Source organism: Sesamum indicum, linkage group LG1 (assembly GCF_026168435.1).
Source record: "Sesamum indicum cultivar Baizhima isolate 11 linkage group LG1, ASM2616843v1, whole genome shotgun sequence".
Lineage (NCBI taxonomy): Eukaryota > Viridiplantae > Streptophyta > Magnoliopsida > Lamiales > Pedaliaceae > Sesamum > Sesamum indicum.
In genome coordinates this window covers 21,457,266-21,475,468 of record NC_142657.1, presented here as the reverse complement: position 1 = coordinate 21,475,468, position 18,203 = coordinate 21,457,266, and the positions used below count along the sequence as shown (strand labels likewise).

General features: G+C 35.9%; 1 protein-coding gene and 1 pseudogene across 1 annotated transcript; one reads left to right on the top strand and one right to left on the bottom strand.

Moving 5' to 3' along the window:
- Nucleotides 1-3,798: 3,798 nt before the first annotated feature.
- On the top strand, nucleotides 3,799-14,710 carry VAD1 (GRAM domain family protein). The gene is made up of 18 exons (XM_011090988.3): nucleotides 3,799-4,163; nucleotides 4,661-4,720; nucleotides 6,426-6,476; nucleotides 6,699-6,764; nucleotides 7,271-7,366; nucleotides 7,485-7,586; nucleotides 7,936-8,036; nucleotides 8,809-8,993; nucleotides 9,257-9,297; nucleotides 9,378-9,465; nucleotides 9,586-9,672; nucleotides 9,752-9,806; nucleotides 11,178-11,244; nucleotides 11,887-11,986; nucleotides 12,385-12,446; nucleotides 12,529-12,571; nucleotides 12,739-13,031; nucleotides 14,205-14,710. The coding sequence occupies exons 1-18, from the start codon at nucleotides 3,987-3,989 to the stop codon at nucleotides 14,451-14,453; spliced, it is 1,923 nt and encodes a 640-aa protein (XP_011089290.1). The 5' UTR covers nucleotides 3,799-3,986; the 3' UTR covers nucleotides 14,454-14,710.
- Nucleotides 14,711-16,556: 1,846 nt separating this feature from the next.
- Nucleotides 16,557-18,203, bottom strand: LOC105174091 (phospholipase A(1) DAD1, chloroplastic pseudogene; annotated as a pseudogene).

Here is an 18,203-nt window from a genome sequence, read left to right as displayed (position 1 = left end):
GTGTGTGTGTGTGTGTGTGAGAGAGAGAGAGAGAGAGAGAGAGTGAGAGAGAGAGAGAGAGGGCTATGGACAGATGTGAAGAGTGAGTATGGACGTGTAGCCTTTAGTGAAAGGACGAAAATACCCTTTTGTGTTCCTAGAACGAGCCTAGCAATGTTGGAATTATATCAAAATAATAAAATTTCCTATAGAGGTAGAGCTACAGAATCCCATAGACTGGGGGACAATTTTAATTTATAATAATGAAAATAAATGATAATTTCCTACTCCTAATTCCTAGATTAGGCAGGAGTTAAGTGAGACAAGGATCAAAAGGGGAGGGACAATAATGTCAAAACGAATAACATGATTGGGGTGGCAATAGCATACAGTAGAGTGGGGGATAAGAGGAAAATGGGACCCGTTTGAATTTTCAACCCCAAGAGCGGGACCCGCACCATGCTCACGTCCTTTCAAATGCCCAAAACCCCAGCGACGGATGAAGCAAGCGCCTGCTCCCAAAATTTTAACTCAAATTTAATATAACAACTAATAATATATTTATAATTAAAATAATTAATTATATAATAAATATATTAAATTATTTTTTAATTACTTTAATTCCATCCAACTTATTTTGAATGAGAATTTTCCACACCTCCTCTCCCACTCCTTCACTGCTATCTATTTTTAATAGATAATTAGTTCATATCCCTACTCTTAAAATCGTGCTTCTGGACATAGGAAAAAACAGGAACATAATGACCTGTCGAGGATAAAAGAAAGCGCATTCTACACTTGGTTAAAAATAGAAATACATACACAGAAATCTGAAAAGTAGGGAGGAAAAGGACGTGTGAGCGTGCACGCCCCAATCTGCAGGTGGTGTTGGTGATGCATGCAAGGCAACGAATTAACAAGAGCGACTGGTAATACAAGCAGTCTGCTTCTGGTCGGATTCTTGCCTTCCTTTCTTGGCCCATCTCTTCCACCCGCTGCCCCTTCTCCATGCTTTACCCATTGCATGTCCCTCAACCTTTACACACCACACACACACACACACACTAATATATATATTTGTCTTCATGTGAGATATGATGTGTCTCCTAAAGAGATTTGAAAAATAGGTGGATCGTTTCATTGTACGGTGTATATTTCGTCACATGGCTGACTAGTTCAGTATATTCATGATTGTGATTTAAGAAACAGATTCCATTACACCCTATCGATTTCAAACGTTGCATGCACAGATACGTCGACACGCTACAGTAGTATGTGTTCACGTAAATACGTATTGATTTATGTATTCAAATAACGTGTCTTCTTGAAAAATTAAAATGATGCAAATCCTTTAGGTACGTGCCTGGTGATTTCAGTATACGAACAGTTGTAATGATTATCGTCGAAACTTTTAATGCATATTTTAACTACATTTGTCTCTTAAAGTAATTAATGATGAAACTATTTCACTAACTTATTTAACTTACTCGTTCGGGAATTTATTAACAAAGAACGTGGAAGAAATCAATCCAATTCCTCAAGCTAATTAAATATTGCAGCTGTAACAATTTAGGTAATTATTATAAGAAACATATATAGAAATTAACTTCACTTTTGCTGAGTGATGAGTATGTAATTAATAAGGATTATCAATTATGCAAGTTTAATTAGGCCTATATATGTATATATAGAGATAGGGTTATTATTATGTATACCTAATAAAACTTTTTGCATAACGAAAAAGGTACCCTTTTTGGTGGTTGTTGGAGTTAATTCGTTAGTGCAATTTGTGAATATTAATTAAACCATGAAAAAGGACAATTTGTTAATATTTTAGTTCTTTGTTCCTCGGCCGTTCTTGACAAAGTTTAGCAGCAGAAAAGTGTGATCCCCACTCTTTTTTCCATTTCTCATTGTTATTGATTCTTGTTGGTAAAGCCCTTTCTTTCCCCCTAGACTAAAAAAGGCAAAAAAAGAGAAGAAACCCTTCGAGGGTTCGGTGGATTTTTTGTCGCATTTTGATATCACATGCACGTAGACGTTATACTGTTGTGTGATTAGTACATTTTAATTGAATACAATATACACGTAATTATGACATAATTATTATATAACATCAAAGTGTCCGAAAAGCCTCAAAAGTGTGCTACTATTTGCAATTCATTCAAGTCCATCGGATAACAATCTATCTCTTTTATATGAATCGCATAAAAATATTAAAAAGTATGATTTTTTCATGTCAATAATTGAAATTTATATTGCTTTTTGGTATACCATAATATATGTTTTGGGTATTTTTGTATTCGATTTATATATATGTGAAAAAAAAAATGTATAACATAATGGAAGATATAATGAGGAATCTTAAAGTGTTAATGGGCAGAATGATTTGACTAAGAAGTGTTGACATGTGGGACTCCAATCCCATGAAAGCTTCAATTTTAGTGATTACAATGATTAAGTTACTATTATTTATTTTTCCCTTAAAAAAATTATATTTATTTTAAGCATAAAAGACCCACATTTCCAAAACAGAAAAATGATTTTGTAATAGTTAGTGGGCCATTTAATCCCTGCTTGCTTTTTGAAAGGTGCAGCGTTATGGGGGTTAGGTTTTCAAAGTATTGGAGTTTGGAAAAGTGGAAGTTCTTCAAATCATGGCTTTGTTAGTTAAAACCAAGAAAATCTAAAATATTGGAATTAGTGTGCCACTCAAAAAAATCATTGGGCCTCACAACACATCACAAACCCATTGCGTTTTATAGCCCATGGGAAAAAGCTAGTTTTTATAAGTTCTGAAACATAAGACTTTGGTAAGATGACTATATATGTCATGTCCTATGACACTGAAAATTTAAGTTCTTCTATTTAAATATATTAAAAAAAGAACCCCACACCCACAAAGTAGAGATTCTGAAATGGTATAAATTTTGTAGTACCATAAATTAATATGTATTTACTAACTGGTCCTCAGTCTTGACTTCAAAATTGGCACATAATTCTGTTTTTTTTATTATTAATTAAAATAAATCGATTACAATTACAATTTATTTCTGTTGACATTTAAGATCATGGGCCTCAATTTCGTTAACTGAGTTAGGCTTCATTGATATATTATATTAATTCGTTTTATGTACATAACAAATTATATATCGTATTTTATTTGCTCTGTATTGTTTTTTGTTCTAACATTACAATAAGACATGGAAGTTGTTTCATTTTTTGTTCTGGGAAGAATTTTAAAATAATTATTTCTTATTAAACCTACTCTTATTTTATTTGGTTAGGTGCTAAAGAATGTATGAACAAACCAACACAAGGACTACATAAAAAAGTTAAACAGAAAATAACAATATGCAATAATTATACCGTTTTTCTATGAAGTTTGATGTAATTACACGTGATCCCTTATGGTTGATAAATTACATCGTAGCATCCTTGATGTTGTATTTATCTAACAAATATTAATCAAATTTAATTAATTTATTGATATTAGCAAAATAATTGAATATAAATCTATAACTATCTTACTCGTTTATTGTAGATTAAATAAATATTTATTTGACAAAGACTATTTTTATATATTTTCACACGCTAATGCGAGTGATTTATAACAAAAAATTATGAATTGTAATTAATAAAAGATTTTATTTATTAAATAAAAATAAATGTAAAATATATTAAATATAATTTCTCAAATAGCGTAATTGTATTAAATGTGGGCGTTGTAACTATTTTTAATAATAATAATAAGAAATAATAAAAGAAAATGAGAATTGTTTTGAAGCGCAAAGAGGACTTCAATTTCGAAAAAGTACAAAGACTGATTTCACTTCAGCAAATTCCCAAACCCACCAAAAACAAAAAGCCGATCGATACCAACCGACACTCTTACTAACCGTTGCCCACCCCCTCCCACGGGCCTTGAAGTCATCGTCACACCGACGGCGAGTATACATACGCAATTGAATACACACCTATATGCGTACGAATTGAGTTGCAATACCATGGCGGCTGTGGTCTCGGAGCAGATGGTGGACCCCGCCCCTACTTCCGCTCCTCCGATTGCACAATCCATGGATAATCATAATTCTTCAAGACGTTTCTCCGCCGACTCGCCGGAATCACTTGATCCGTCGTTAGCTTCGTCGGCTCCCAGCTCTTCCACGCAGCTTGATTCTCAGGTATCTTTTAATTTTCAATTATTTTGGTATTATTGAATTTTGCCAAGGGAAATTTTTTCGCGGAGGAAAAAGGGGAACTACGGTGTTAGGATTTAATTTTTTTTGACAGTGATTGTTTGGAGGAGAGCCTTCAAATATCTGGGTTTTGATTTCCTTGGAGTGGAATTTGTAATACTTTTATTGATCCTTTGCTTAGTGTCTATATCAATTAATGTTTCGCTGGTTTGTTTTTTACCAACTCTTCGCGGATGCTAACTTAAAAACTGCAGTTCATTTGAAACATGTTGACATTGTTATTTTATACTGAATAGAAATTACTAGCGAAAGCAAGTTGATGGGTTGTTATAGTTTATGTAGCACATGTGTCTGATTGTCTCACCAATTATAATTGGTCGGTCATTGGAAAGCCATGACTTTATTATTGAAGAACCAATGGTGCTCACTGGTAATAAATTGAGTGCATTAGCTGATGGCTAAGGATCATGTCTTCCTTACAGACTCAATCGCCTTCAAGAGTTGAAGAATATCGGCAGCTGTTTCGCCTTCCACCTGATGAAGTATGTAAATTCATTTGTTCAAATTATTATCATGATGATTATTGAAGTTTATAGACTTGTTCATTGCAATCTTTAATTTTTGAAGTCTGCTTAGGATGTTTAAGTTGAGTAACGTGGAAGACAAAAATTTGCAACAGTCATGTAATCTCATGTAGGGTGTAAGTAAAAAATTTACCATATCTTTCTTCACCGTGAAATTTCTGATTGAAGTATTTCACATTCTCCAGAAAGTATGATAGTGGAAGCTTAAGCATCGATTCTTTTTGTTGCTAAATAAAACAAGCCTAAATATATTGGGGACAAGAAACAATGATTTATACATGCACACCATTGTCTTTTTGATGAAAATCTCTAATCTGCTTAATAATAATTGGTCCTCCTTTCACTCCATGTCATTTGATGTTTCATTAAATTGAACTTATTCACCTCTTTCAAGTTCCACTGAGCTAATCATTCAGGGCCAACAGATTTGTGCAAGTTATTCAGAATTTTGCCAGTTTGGAGAAGAGATCTATGCTTTTGATGGAAATGTTTGAAAAATCCATTTTTTGATGGGGCTATAGCAGTCAGGTGGAAAGTAACTTGGAATTAGGAGACAGATTATTTAATACTTAATGGTTGAAGCTAACTTTTGGTTGGTGAATCAATTGTCCTTGTAATGCATGTATTCTCCCAAAAATGGCCTCGTTTAGCATTGGAGACTGCTAAATAATGGGTATCGCTGGAGGACGGGTAGGATAATTATTGGTTACAGGTGTGAAGCATATGGGAATAGAAAAGAAAATATAAAACATGGAATTGAATACAAAAGCAACTAGGAGTATCTGATACATTATAGATACTACTGATATCATACCTTTGATGTAGTTTAGTTATTAACCACGAATCATTTTTCTACATCACTGTTGTAGTCACTAAGTTCATAATTGCAGTAAAATAATAAGTCTCCACCATTTTATGTATCTACTTAGATTTTGACGTGAAATCCTACATGAGAGTTGAAGTGTGAAAGTTGTGTATGCTTGTGTTATTGTATTCAAAAGTTGTGGTCAAGAGTTATAGGTATCACATCATTATCCTATGTGATGGTATTTTTGATTAAACAAATTTCCTTTTAAGGAGATGAAGCCTGATTCTGTGATGAATAAAAAGAGTAATTTAGAGTGAAAAGTTCAGGGTAGAGCAAGAGTGATGAATTTGTCTTTTCTGATTTAAATCTGAACTTTGAAATGGTGGTGTCAGGCAAGAAACTACCCATTCATTGGAATTTGGAAGAGAAGAAAGAAAACAATTATAGGAGGTTAAAGTCAATTAAATGATAAGATGAGCATGTGTTTTATTAATTTTGGTGAATTTTGTTTTACATTGAACTATCATTAAATTATTGTACTCATTCCTTTTCCATTTGTACTTGGTCTGTTGCATATATTTTGTCGCTTTGAATTGATGCTTCCTAAGCATACTTCTGGAGTAACTTATACGTTTGCTTATGAATGTTATGGAGGAGCTGAAGGGTTTCTTCACTGATGTAAGCCGCAGGCTTGCACCATGGGTTGCTTTTGCATCTTAATCTTTAAGCTATATATTTCCTGGCATTTGGACCCTTAAATTAATCTCGGCTGCTATCTTCCAACACCTCGATCTAGTATTATGATGTGCAACCTATCCTGAATATCGCTTATTTCACTTCACTGAAACTTTGTAGGTGCTTATCCAAGATTTCAATTGTGCCTTGCAAGAGAATTTTCTTCTTCAGGTATTTTGTTAGTTATGAGTTGGTTAGTTAGCTTACTCTTTCATCAATCTTTGATCTGCCGCATGCACAAATTCTTCACCACATAAAGTTGAAATGCTATGTACTTATGATTAGAATCAAACGTGTTTTCTTTATAATGTCAGAAGCCTAGACGTAGGTGATTGGTTTGAAGGCTTTTGTTTTTTCAGACTTAGCTAATATATTTTATTTTCTTCCTTGCAGGGTCATATGTACCTATTTGTCCACTATATCTGCTTCTATTCCAACCTATTTGGTTTTGAGACAAAGGTAATTCTTGAATTTATATTTTTGCATGCCTTCTGAAAGTTTTTCTTTGTATTCAGATGGAGTAGCGCTGGAGTTCGGCTGGAATTGATTCATGCAGTATAATTGAAAATGTTTGTGGAATAATATCGTATCTTTAGTGAACTGATGACAAATTCACCAAAACTTCTAGTTAAATTACGTATGGGAAAGAAAAATGTTTTCCTGGTATGTACAGAAACTGTGGTGTTCATGTTCTGTTTCTGAACTAATCCTTTGGTTCCGTCATATAATATAAGACATAATACAAAAACAGGTTTGACATGTTTCAATCCATATACTAAGGACTATATGGGGACACATATATATAACTTGTTATATGGTAATTGATTTCTGGGTTTACTGAAAATTGTGATTCCCCACTATTTTGAGGATGTTTTCACCATTTACTATAATATGATATAAATGTTACTAGTACTGCTTGACATGTTTATAGATGTATCGACACTAATTGACAATTTGAATTGTAGAAAATTATTCCATTTCATGAAATCACATCTGTACGAAGAGCGAAAGCAGTAGCTGTTTTTCCAACTGCCATAGAAATAATGGCAGGGGGCAAGAAGGTAGTGACCTACTTTCGGTACATCTTTGGTGTTCTTGGATTTTGCTTGTAACTCTGATTTGTCTCAATAGGATGTGAACAGTGTTGGTGATGGGTATAGAATACTTCTTTTTTTGCAGTACTTCTTCACCTCTTTTTTATTCCGTGACGAAGCTTTTAAGCTTATTAGTGAAGGTTGGCTGCAACATGGCAATGGGTCTAAGGAAATTGCAGAGCAGCAGGTATCTAAGTGATGAATTGAAAATACATTATTTAAACCCATGATCTGGTCAGACAGTGACATTGGCTTCTTTTCTACTTGTTTTCTTTTCTTTTGGGTTCTATTAACTGTTTTTGAAATTCACTTAATCTCCCCAACTTCGCTGGTATTTTCTTGTTAGATGTTCAGTGGATTAATTATTTTCAGTTTTTTTTAAAAAAATTTTGTGGATTAATTTATTAATTTGGAAAATTAGAGGTATCAGAAATGGCAGACGCATGTTTTTCTTGTGATTGCGAGTAAATTGCTTTATCAATATCTGATGAAAGATTAATTTGAATAAATCATTCTGAAGCAATTTCTTAACTTAGGAGCGAAAGTCTGATGCAAGCAGTCAGGAGAGTGGCAGTTCTATAGTTGAGGAATCAGGTATTTCCAAGCAGTACGTGGATGCTTTGGATGTCATTAAGAGGTATCCTTTTTTCAATTATTCAGGATCTGAATATTTGATCATTATGGTTTGGTCTAACAACTTTTAACGGCAATATGTGGTTGGACTTGAGTGGGATTAGTTATATTAGGAGTCAATGCCTGGATATATATTTCAACTGGAAAAATCTGGTCAGTTTTCCCCTACTGTGTACTTGACATTAGTTGATTATTGATTGGATTATAGCAGGCATTTCACTTGTAAATGGGTAACAATATAGACATACAACGGAAGAACTGAAACTGAGACTGCATGTGCTGCTATGAGAAGATGTGATGCTTAGTTGATCCTATTATTAAGAAATATTGAGGGGATTGAAGAAGCTGATGATTTGATGGAAGTGATTGAAAGATGAAAATGAGGCTGATTTGTGACTTGAAGAAGTAGGCTTACATACAAAAGTTGATTGCTAAAGTATAGAACAGAGATCCTGAGCACGAAGTACCTTAGACAAAAGAAGAGAAGAATTAAATAACAAGAGGAGGGAGAGAGTCTTAGCATGAAACTACTGGGGGTGGATCCTGATTCTCTAGATAAATAAACCACTGAGTGTATATTGATAACTCGGAGAATTTTATTGTAGAATTTATTTCCTACTAAAACCGAGGTAGTGGTGAACCGAAACTTTTTGGTATGAAATAATTTAAGTGGCTGCTTGTGAAAGTAAGAACTACCTACAGTTTTTCTTTCTTGGTAACCTTCTGCTTATGATTGGATTGGCAGTTGATTTTGGTTAATGTTGCTTTGTGCGCAGTGATAAGAATGGCCCTATGTTAGAGGAATCAAAACATGTTGGTGAGGTTGAACCTGAAATTATCTCAACATCTTCGGTCATGGAAGTTCGGGAACAAGCGAATGCAGATGTTCTTCCCGCTGTTGAGTGTTCATCATCAGAAAAATCTTCAGTTTGGAAGCCTGAGGATAATGATGCACCTGGAGGTTCGTCGATATTCTTTTCATGTTTTATGAGTTTTATGTAATTTTCTGTTCGAGCTTGTGAAGCAACTGGGCTTAGTAATTTTGTGGAGTAGAGCCACAGAGGTTAGTTTCTTATTGGTCTTTCAGGTTTTGTATATCTAGATATGTTTGTTTAAATTGCGAATTAGTCTGTGCTTTTACCATTTCACCAGCATTTTGGCCATACTTCTGTTAAATTTTCTTTGATCTTCCACTTTGTCCTGAAATTGGGTTTTGTGATGCAGTTCCTGAAGGATACACCAAAGTTGCCGAGTCAAAGTTTCCGGTAGTAACATGTGATTTCCATTTTGGGATGGATAGTGCATGATCAGGGGTCACCTAATTATGATTCTTCCTCAAATGCAGATACAGGTCGAGGAGTTCTTTAATCTTTTCTTCTCTGATGCTGGTGTGAATTTTCAGGAGTCATTTCATAGAAAATGTGGTGATAAAGGTGACTGGATGAAGCCATTGTGTTGGTTGTTATATCTATTTGTTTTCTCATGTCCTGTAACTAAATTTTTAGTAGTCTTTTAACCATTGTCCTTGATGTGGTTTGCTATGGTCCTTATAGAGTTCAAGTGTACTCCATGGCATCGTCATGAAAAATTTGGGCACACCCGTGATGTATCATTTCAACATCCAATTAAACTCTATTTCGGTATGTATCATTTTTAGAAATGCTTCTGCCCCTTAGGTCATATACAGTAGCCTAGTTTCTGACTTCTTATTCTTGTCAGGTTCAAGATTTGGGAGCTGTCAAGAGGTTCAGAAATGTCGAGTCTACAGGGATTGGCAAGTTTCTATTGTCATAAGAAATTCCTATAGTTAGTTAATGTTGATTATTGCTTCCACCATTCTCGCACTACTGGTCATATTGCTGATTTGCTGATGACATTGGGATGTTTGCTGTTGTTTTGAACATGTTCACTGATCATCATATCATGATGCTTGTGATGTTATATTCAGAAGCATTGGCACTTGTTGGAAACACTACACTTGCACTTTATCATTTTTGGAGTTGATTTTCCACAAATGTCAAATTCAACGCGAATTTAACACCTGCACATGCATGCAACTTTGCCTGGAAAATGATCTAGTAGCCTTTGCGGCTTGGTAATAGGTTCACATAAATTTGCTGCCCCTGTTTTAGAGAAACATGTTATGCTTATCACATATATGTCATGGAGCCAATTCAGTATGCCTCCTAAGCAATGATTAATATCGTGGACGCCTTGATGATTTGACCTAAGCAATGATTGGAGGGGATGCAATGTTACTTTGAAGTCCCCGAAAATTTTGGCATTGTGAAATCTGTGAAATGAAATGAAGGAAAATATTGAGACAACAAGGTTGTGGGCTGATTGAAATTTTTACTTAATTTGCTGTATATAGTTAAAATTTTTTAGGATGTTGTGTATAGCTTTCCTCTCAATTGTTGTGAGTTCTGAAAGAACTGTTGTATTCATATCTCAGAAAAACTTTGTGAGAGATGGTTCTGCACGGTAATTCTCTCTTCTTTTTTGTATGCATTGTATTGCTCAATGATAGACTATTCATCTACAATACTCTTGGCACTTTGCTTACCTCTAGCGTATCTGTATTTGATAATACAGTTTTGCGTGCATCTGGATGCAAGGAATTGAACATATTTGCTCCTTGCAATTTGCAAATGCTTAACACCAGAACAGCACTAATTTTATAGGAAACTAACTGGATTCATCTGTCTAGTACCATTTCTTGGTCATAATATGTATTCTTTCTTGAAAACAATAGTTCAAATTCTTCTCAAGGTCAAATTCACACAAAATATGATTGGTCATCCTGATATTAGGATGTTCTAATTGACTGCATGTCACCATCATATATCCGTTTGGAGAGATCCGATAAACGGAATTCTGTTACCTTCTTTACATATTGATGATGGTGTTATCTGTTACCTGTTATCTGACTGTTTAACATATTGATGATGGTGTCACTTGATATTACTGGGTTACAATTCTCTCAAGTTCCTTAACCCTTGTTGAACTTGGTAAACTCCATTGTTTGGTGCCATCTATTGTAAGATCTTCCATTATATAAAGTTTTTGCTGGGGTTCAGATATTATTTCCTGGTAAATGAATCACATTATTTTTTTCCTTACATGCTTGATTTTGTCTAGCCAGTCATTTGATTGTCGATACCTCACAAGAGATCAATGATGTACCATATGGGGACTACTTCACCGTGGAGGTATGGATTTTGTGATATATTTTCAGAATACTTGGGCTTACATGTAACAGATATTCTTGTTCTCTGTTCCACGCCCCCCTCTCCCCTGCTTGTCCATAATTGATTTTGGTTCAATCTTGTTCTTCTTTTATTAATTGGAGAGATGGTGAACCATGATGTGATCTCCCCATCATGAAGATGAGATGAATGAATTCTTTATCTGCACCTATTCATGTCACTCTTCATTTAGCAGGAATGACATATGACATGCTGCTATAATTTTCTTCCAATGTTTTAGCTTCCGATATTTGTCTTCTTAACTCTTGAGGAAAAGTATAATAAATACTATGACCGGAACTACTATAAGGGAGTAAGTGTTTGTGGGGGAAAAGATGTCCTGAAGCCTCTATCAATTGGGAAAATGGCAATTAACATATAGTATTCTCCAGGTTTACCATCCATAGAAAATTCTGGAACTCCCATGTGGTTTCTCCTTTCATGCTAGAGCCTTCTGCATCATGTGTTCTTTTTGGTTCCTGTTGGTGCTGAGAAAATATCTTTCTAGGGATCTCATCTCCTAAAACTTTTTGCTCAATCTAAAAGAATTTTGTATTGTCATGTGTCTTACCTGAATTTTCTCCTTGGGTCGTACTTATTTTACAGGCACGCTGGGATGTAGAGAAAGATGGCAATGATTCCAGGCCTGGCTGCATATTGAGAGTTTACATCAATGTGGCTTTCTCAAAGAAAACCATGTGGAAAGGTTTGCCTGGCAACTGTTCTTGTCTTTATGCACAAATCAAAAGGATGATTTAAATTTCATATGTCTATGGATTGAGACTGTATTTCCTAATGTAAAGTTTAGCTGAATATAACTGTTGCAGTACTTTTTGTCTTTTGAGTTTACAAGTCTATGGTTTGAGTTGAATCATTTTAAGTTTGTGCAGTATTTCATATCAATATCCCTGTCCAAAAGTAGGATGTAAGAATTACCATCATAGATATCAACTGTCTGGCAGTAGAATATCACTCTGGCCGCTATCTTCAGTTTAACTGCTTTCACTGGTTGATTCAATTTAAATAAGTTGCGTTTATCATTTGAATTTTCAGGTTTCGTTGTAAAGCATTTGGTAAAAATTGGTTTGGGTGCTTATTTTGCAGGGAAAATAGTGCAGTCTACATTAGAAGAGTGTCGAGAAGCTTATGCAATTTGGATTGAACTTGTATCTTTCTCGTCTTTTCTTGAATCATGAAGTTCTGCTTGCTCATTTTTGCATTTAAAGATTTTTAGGATTAATGTTTCAGGCACATGAAGTGTTAAAGCAGAGGAACCTGGAGAAGGAAGAAGGTATTTCTCTTGTTTAGAAGTGCCAAAAATACACATATGCAACCTAATACTGTAGTGCTTATTTTGTTCCAGAAACCATTAACTTCATGGATTATTTCAGTTGATAGTTTGGGAAAAATCTTTTCAGTATACTAGGCGTTGATTGGATACATCTTAACTGTCTGCAGGAGGTCATTCATCTAACATGATTTCAAATGACCAAGTTCAACGGGAAAAGCTAGCGAGAAATCAGCAATTTGTGGAATCCAAGGCAATAGATGTGGGAATATCACAAATTACTCCGGAGGTGAAGGATATGAACCAGCGGGTGCACGCTCCTCCACAAGGAAATGTCTCCGATGCATCAGTTGGATCTCTGTTCAAAGAAACCTTTGCCAAATTTTCGACGTCTTTCAAACATCAGAACACTCCGTCCCTATATATGGTCATCACCATTGCTATAATTCTTCTTCTGATGCAGGTAAACTTGCTAACTGCCTCTTTACATGGCTGGAATGTTATAGCATGCGCGTGACTTTTTTATAATATGTTATCTCAAAGGAAGAAATAAAGAAATGTAATTGTTTTATGTGCAATTCTCTCAATCTTTGAATCTCTGTCGGTTGAGTTCATTATGTTTCAACTTTGAACGGTACTATGATTTCTTTCTCATGTTTCTGTTCCTTATTGTTCTATATATTCTTTATTCCTAATCTTTGAACTTATGGTTTTGTTTTTGGAGTGCGGGTTGGGTGGCAGGTGGGCGGTTGACTTGGTGATGTATGGGTTATAACAAAGGTGACTGTTGAGTATTGTGGAAAGGTCATTTCTGAAAAAAGAGCGAAACTTAGTCTTTTGTGCTTGAAAGTTCTGTCCTTTATGTAAGACAGCATTATTTCCTAGACTCAACTGAAACCAAAATTTCCCCAAATCCCTTAACCCTCTCCATCTTCTTAACTCCTATTAAACTGGGCATGAGATTTATATCAGCTCAGAGCATTGAACAACTTTACTTCTATGGTACCATTACTTCTGCAAGGATTACCACCTGCCTGAGCCTATGACTACCTCTTCTTGTAGATTTTCAACTGTAATGCAAAAGATCCATTCACGCTAATTTTATAACCTGAAATGTTCCTTTAATTTCTATCCACGATGATAATCAGTTAACATACAAATACTGGACACCATCATGAGAGCTAGATTCCGGTCTTTTAAGTGTTTTTTACATCTCTATGTAATATTTATTTCATATAAGCACTGCCACCTCAACTGTCTCGAGCCCCAGGGGAAAAGAAAATCTTACACTGAACTATTGCCCTTCCTCTTGCTTCATATGCACCCCAGATCAGACATTGCATTCTCCATCCTCCCACTGTTGCTTCTCACCTTGTCTAGCGTAAATTATGCAATTCAAGAAAATAGCCACAAGGCGAATGAGGGCTTGTTAAAACCATGCCCTAATTGGGTATCTGTTCTGATGAAATTTGTTTTTCAGTGTGCTTAAAGGCATGAAAGTTTTTTCATGACTTGTTTATTATTCATCCGGAAGTCTTGTTGAACGTGATGCTTTATGCTTAATAGGATGTGTTATATATCTCACTAAATAGAACTTATGCAACTGCATTGATCTAATGTTCTTGCATGGCTGTAGATAAGCATCCTCGTCTTATTAAGTAGACCCCAGCGAATCCACGTGATCCCTCAGGCAGACTGCATGAGCAGTGTGCGTGGATTGACTGAAAATCGGGGGGAAGCACTTGCCTCCCTGAATAAGCAAATTAAGTATCTCAAGGAGGAGATGTATTTTGTCGAGACTATGCTGGAGAAGCTGCATAATGAGCACACGCAGCTCCAGGGGAAATTGAAGGACTTGGAGCTCTTCAGGAACCAAAGAATCTGACAAAAGCGTTGTACATGTATATGTTGAGACATCCTCCTATTCTTTGGTAAACGTACGTTGATATTGTAAATACCCAAAGGAAGGGGCCGTGCCACCATTAGGTAAAAAGTATCAGCACCAACGACTTCTGATGCTGTGGATCTGGTCGAAAATGACTGTGTTTGTCATTTGTTGATCTAAATATGTATGCTATGTAAGACGGACGGATTTCCTCCGGTATTGTGTGAAGAAATAGCTGCTGAACCTTCTAATTTCTACATCTACTCCGTTATTTGATATTCTATATCTGTACTATCCATTAAAGGCTAAATGGTCTAAAGTTCGAATTCAAGTGTATATTTCTCTAATTGTTTTTTTTTTCTTTAAAGAATTATATCAAATATTAAAATAACGAAGAATCTTCCTTAAATTATAACCATGTTGACTTTAAAAGCATTGCTTTGTACTCTAGGCAAGCAGCCAAATTCTTACTCGAATGATGAATCAAATCGATCACAGAGCAAGAGTATCCCACTTGTTATGTATATGTTTGTTATGTGATCGGTCACTTTTTCTAAAATGAACATCAATTATATAAGTGTATTGTATTTATTATATAATTGATTCATGTGCGATTGAGCTCGATGTGGACTAGGCTTTTTCGGATTCATTTATTCAATTTTGAAACAAATCGGTATATAACATGTATAATTCAAGATTTAAACCCATTCTTTTTTTTTGGGTGGGGGGGGGGGGGATCTCTGTTAAATTGCACCATGTTGGATGCAAACCCGTTGTTACTCTTTAACTGCTGTATCTATTTGTTTAATCTTGACAAAAAATCTTATCATTTGAACGTGTACAATAACAAACTATAGAACATCATATTTATGTTCCTATTTCGAACACGCAAGTGTGTATCAGTCCACTAATTTCTACAACACACTAGGTCGGTTGTAAGCAAGAATAGACCAAACCCAAATATTTTGCATATGATTAGGGCATGAAATGAGATGATGATAGCAAACTCAAATAGCTGCATAGACAGAGTCTAGTCTAGCTAGTTTTTATGGCTTTCATTACATTTGAGTGGCTATACATCTTCTAACGTTATAGTATACATATGATTATGTACATCAATTATTTCAGAGAGACGATTTTCAAAAGTGCTGGTGACACTATGTCGCTTCATTTTCGTCAAACGTACGCGCACACCCGTGTACGCGTGTGTGTGTGTGTTATATAAGCAGGTAAACCCTCAAAAAACCTAAGAGTTAATAGCCTACATGTTTTTCATGCAGATTTGTCATATTCATATATCATAATTATAGAGATGAAAATTTGTACCTAGTTTTTCATCTAAACTTCGTCATAATTAGTCTAATTATGAGTGTGATTAATTCCAAACGTAAACCAATTAGAGTGATGCCAACTTGCAACATGGATGATCGACTATGAGTACTACAATATTACTTGGTCTGAATCCCAATAAAAGACCCATATATTTCACTCACATAAATTTGTGTATATTCATAATAATGATCGAGGCATAATCATTAAACTCTAGAAAATTGTTGCCCTAAAATTACTTTATAATTGTGATCAGAAAACTAAATTTTTTTAATGTGCATGCGATACTCTCAAACATCATAACCACAAACCACAACCTGCACTTAAATATTCTACTAAAAGAACAATATAGGAGTGCATTTAGACACATTTCAACAAGATTTAAAGAGGTTGTGTACACATATTAACTGATTGTGGGAGTGAAGAGCAAGACACCTAAGGTCATAATGTCTGTTTAAATTTTTAACCAAGAGAGAGTAGGGTACATAAAAAGCTGTTGTTTTTACACTAGAAAAAAAATCAATATTTAATCATGATTAAAAATAAAAAGTCATAGTAAATAGTTATTGACCATCGTCATGCAACGATTATCGATAGTAGTTTTTGTGGGTGTGGCAAAAATAATTCTCATAATGCATAACCTAAATTTTTGCATCAATTTTTATTAATAATAATTATTTAGCATGATTTTAGTTTGTAACAAGTAAAATTATAGCCAATAACAAATTTTTCTTCTAGTGTCCTCTTGCAAATGTCCAGGCAATAATCATTGAAAATTGATAATTATTTCCCAACATTTCATGCACACATTCAACCACCTAATAACTCAAAAAACTGTACATTGTCAGTACACATATCTATGCTGCCCAAAAAATGGCTCTCAAGAATCTATACAAAAACAATGTATAGCCTCAGCTTCAATTGCGAAGTGGGCTTCCGACATGAATAAAAATCAATGTGCCCTCCCCATCACCACCATATCTACAATTAATCAATTAGTGGCATGAAAGAACCTCCTGCTTATAATTACCTCTATTCAAAACCCTCTTTGCTGTGGCTCTTAGCGGGCAATTTGAGCTCACAAAACTGTCCACCAAGTGTAAATACGTCTTCAAATCGTGGCAATTGGCTACGCTTCCGTCGCTTAAATTCGGGCACTCTCTGCTGCTCAGCCTCAGCTCTTTCCCTATCTCCGCATACACCCATTGCGTCTCCTCCACACGCTTTTGCAACCAATTCGACAATTTGTCTCTATTCACCGACGACACTCGGGTCGTTTCCTCGTCCAGGACGAATCCGGGCACCTTAGTTATTGGATCGTCGGAGTTCACAATTCTCAGCACTTTGGTGCCACTTTTCTCTAATTGGCTACGGAAGTTCCTGTTGCCGATTCTTGGCCCCCCGAATGACAAAACCGTCACTAGGGGTGCGTGCTTGAATGTCGTAGCGATGTCGTGTGCGGTTAGCGTCGCCAATGCTGCGCCGAGGCTGTGGCCCGTGACCGTTATGCTTAAGGGCTCATCAGCATACTTTGTTAGGATTTTGCTAATCTCATCTCTTACAGAGTCTTGTAGGCTCTGGCGTGTGCCCGTGCTCGATGTGTACAAGCTCAAAAAACCGCTCTGTACCATCGATTCGCAGTTACCCTGCGCCATGTCTTCCGGCAGTCTAGTCAGTGTGGCACGCAGATTCTCAATCCACTCCATACATGTAGCAGTGCCTCGATATGCGATCACCACGTCCCGTCTGCCAAGTCTAGCAATCTCATCCCTATCATTGCACACTGCCACATACCCAATCCAGCTAGATTGAGTGGACACCCAACTCGGTATCCGTTGATCTGTCCAACTAGGCAGTTGGACACCACACGTGGCGTGCAAGTTCTTGGTCACCTTATAGCCAGTCTCGTCAAGCCCGCATTGAGTCAGCATCGAGCCCTTCGGGTAGCGACACATAGAGTATCCCGGTGATGACGTGTCAAAGTCGAAGCATCGGTAGGCCGCCTCGACAAACTCCCCGTACCGTAGGATCTCATCACGTAGGCCGTCGTCAAGAGGGTCGAGCAAGCCCTCCCAATTCTTGATCCCTTGAAATTCCGTCCACTTGTCACGGATTTTATTAACTTTAAAAGCGACGGATTGGCTAGAAGTAACTTTACTACTCTTGGGATTCCAAGAGTTTGTCATCTTCAAACTCCGCTTCTTTGAACCATACTTGAGTGGTTGTGATGTGCTTACACATTTGTCGGAGCTCGTCATGTAATTGATCACTCGTAAATTACAGGGCCCGACAGCGAGCTTCATAGCGTTCGATCTTGTGAGTACGTACTTACTATGAATATGTCCGTAAAGAGAGAAGTTTGTGATGAATTAAGGTTGAGATTTGGAGTAGTAGTTAAGGTGGCTGTTGTGATCTAATGTA

Coding starts and splice junctions, on each gene's coding strand:
- VAD1 (XM_011090988.3), top strand. CDS start 3,987: ATGGCGGCTGTGGTCTCGGAGCAGATGGTGGACCCCGCCCCTACTTCC. Junction 9,673..9,751: donor TCCAATTAAACTCTATTTCG/GTATGTATCATT, acceptor TATTCTTGTCAG/GTTCAAGATTTGGGAGCTGT. Junction 9,807..11,177: donor TGTCGAGTCTACAGGGATTG/GCAAGTTTCTAT, acceptor TTGTCTAGCCAG/TCATTTGATTGTCGATACCT.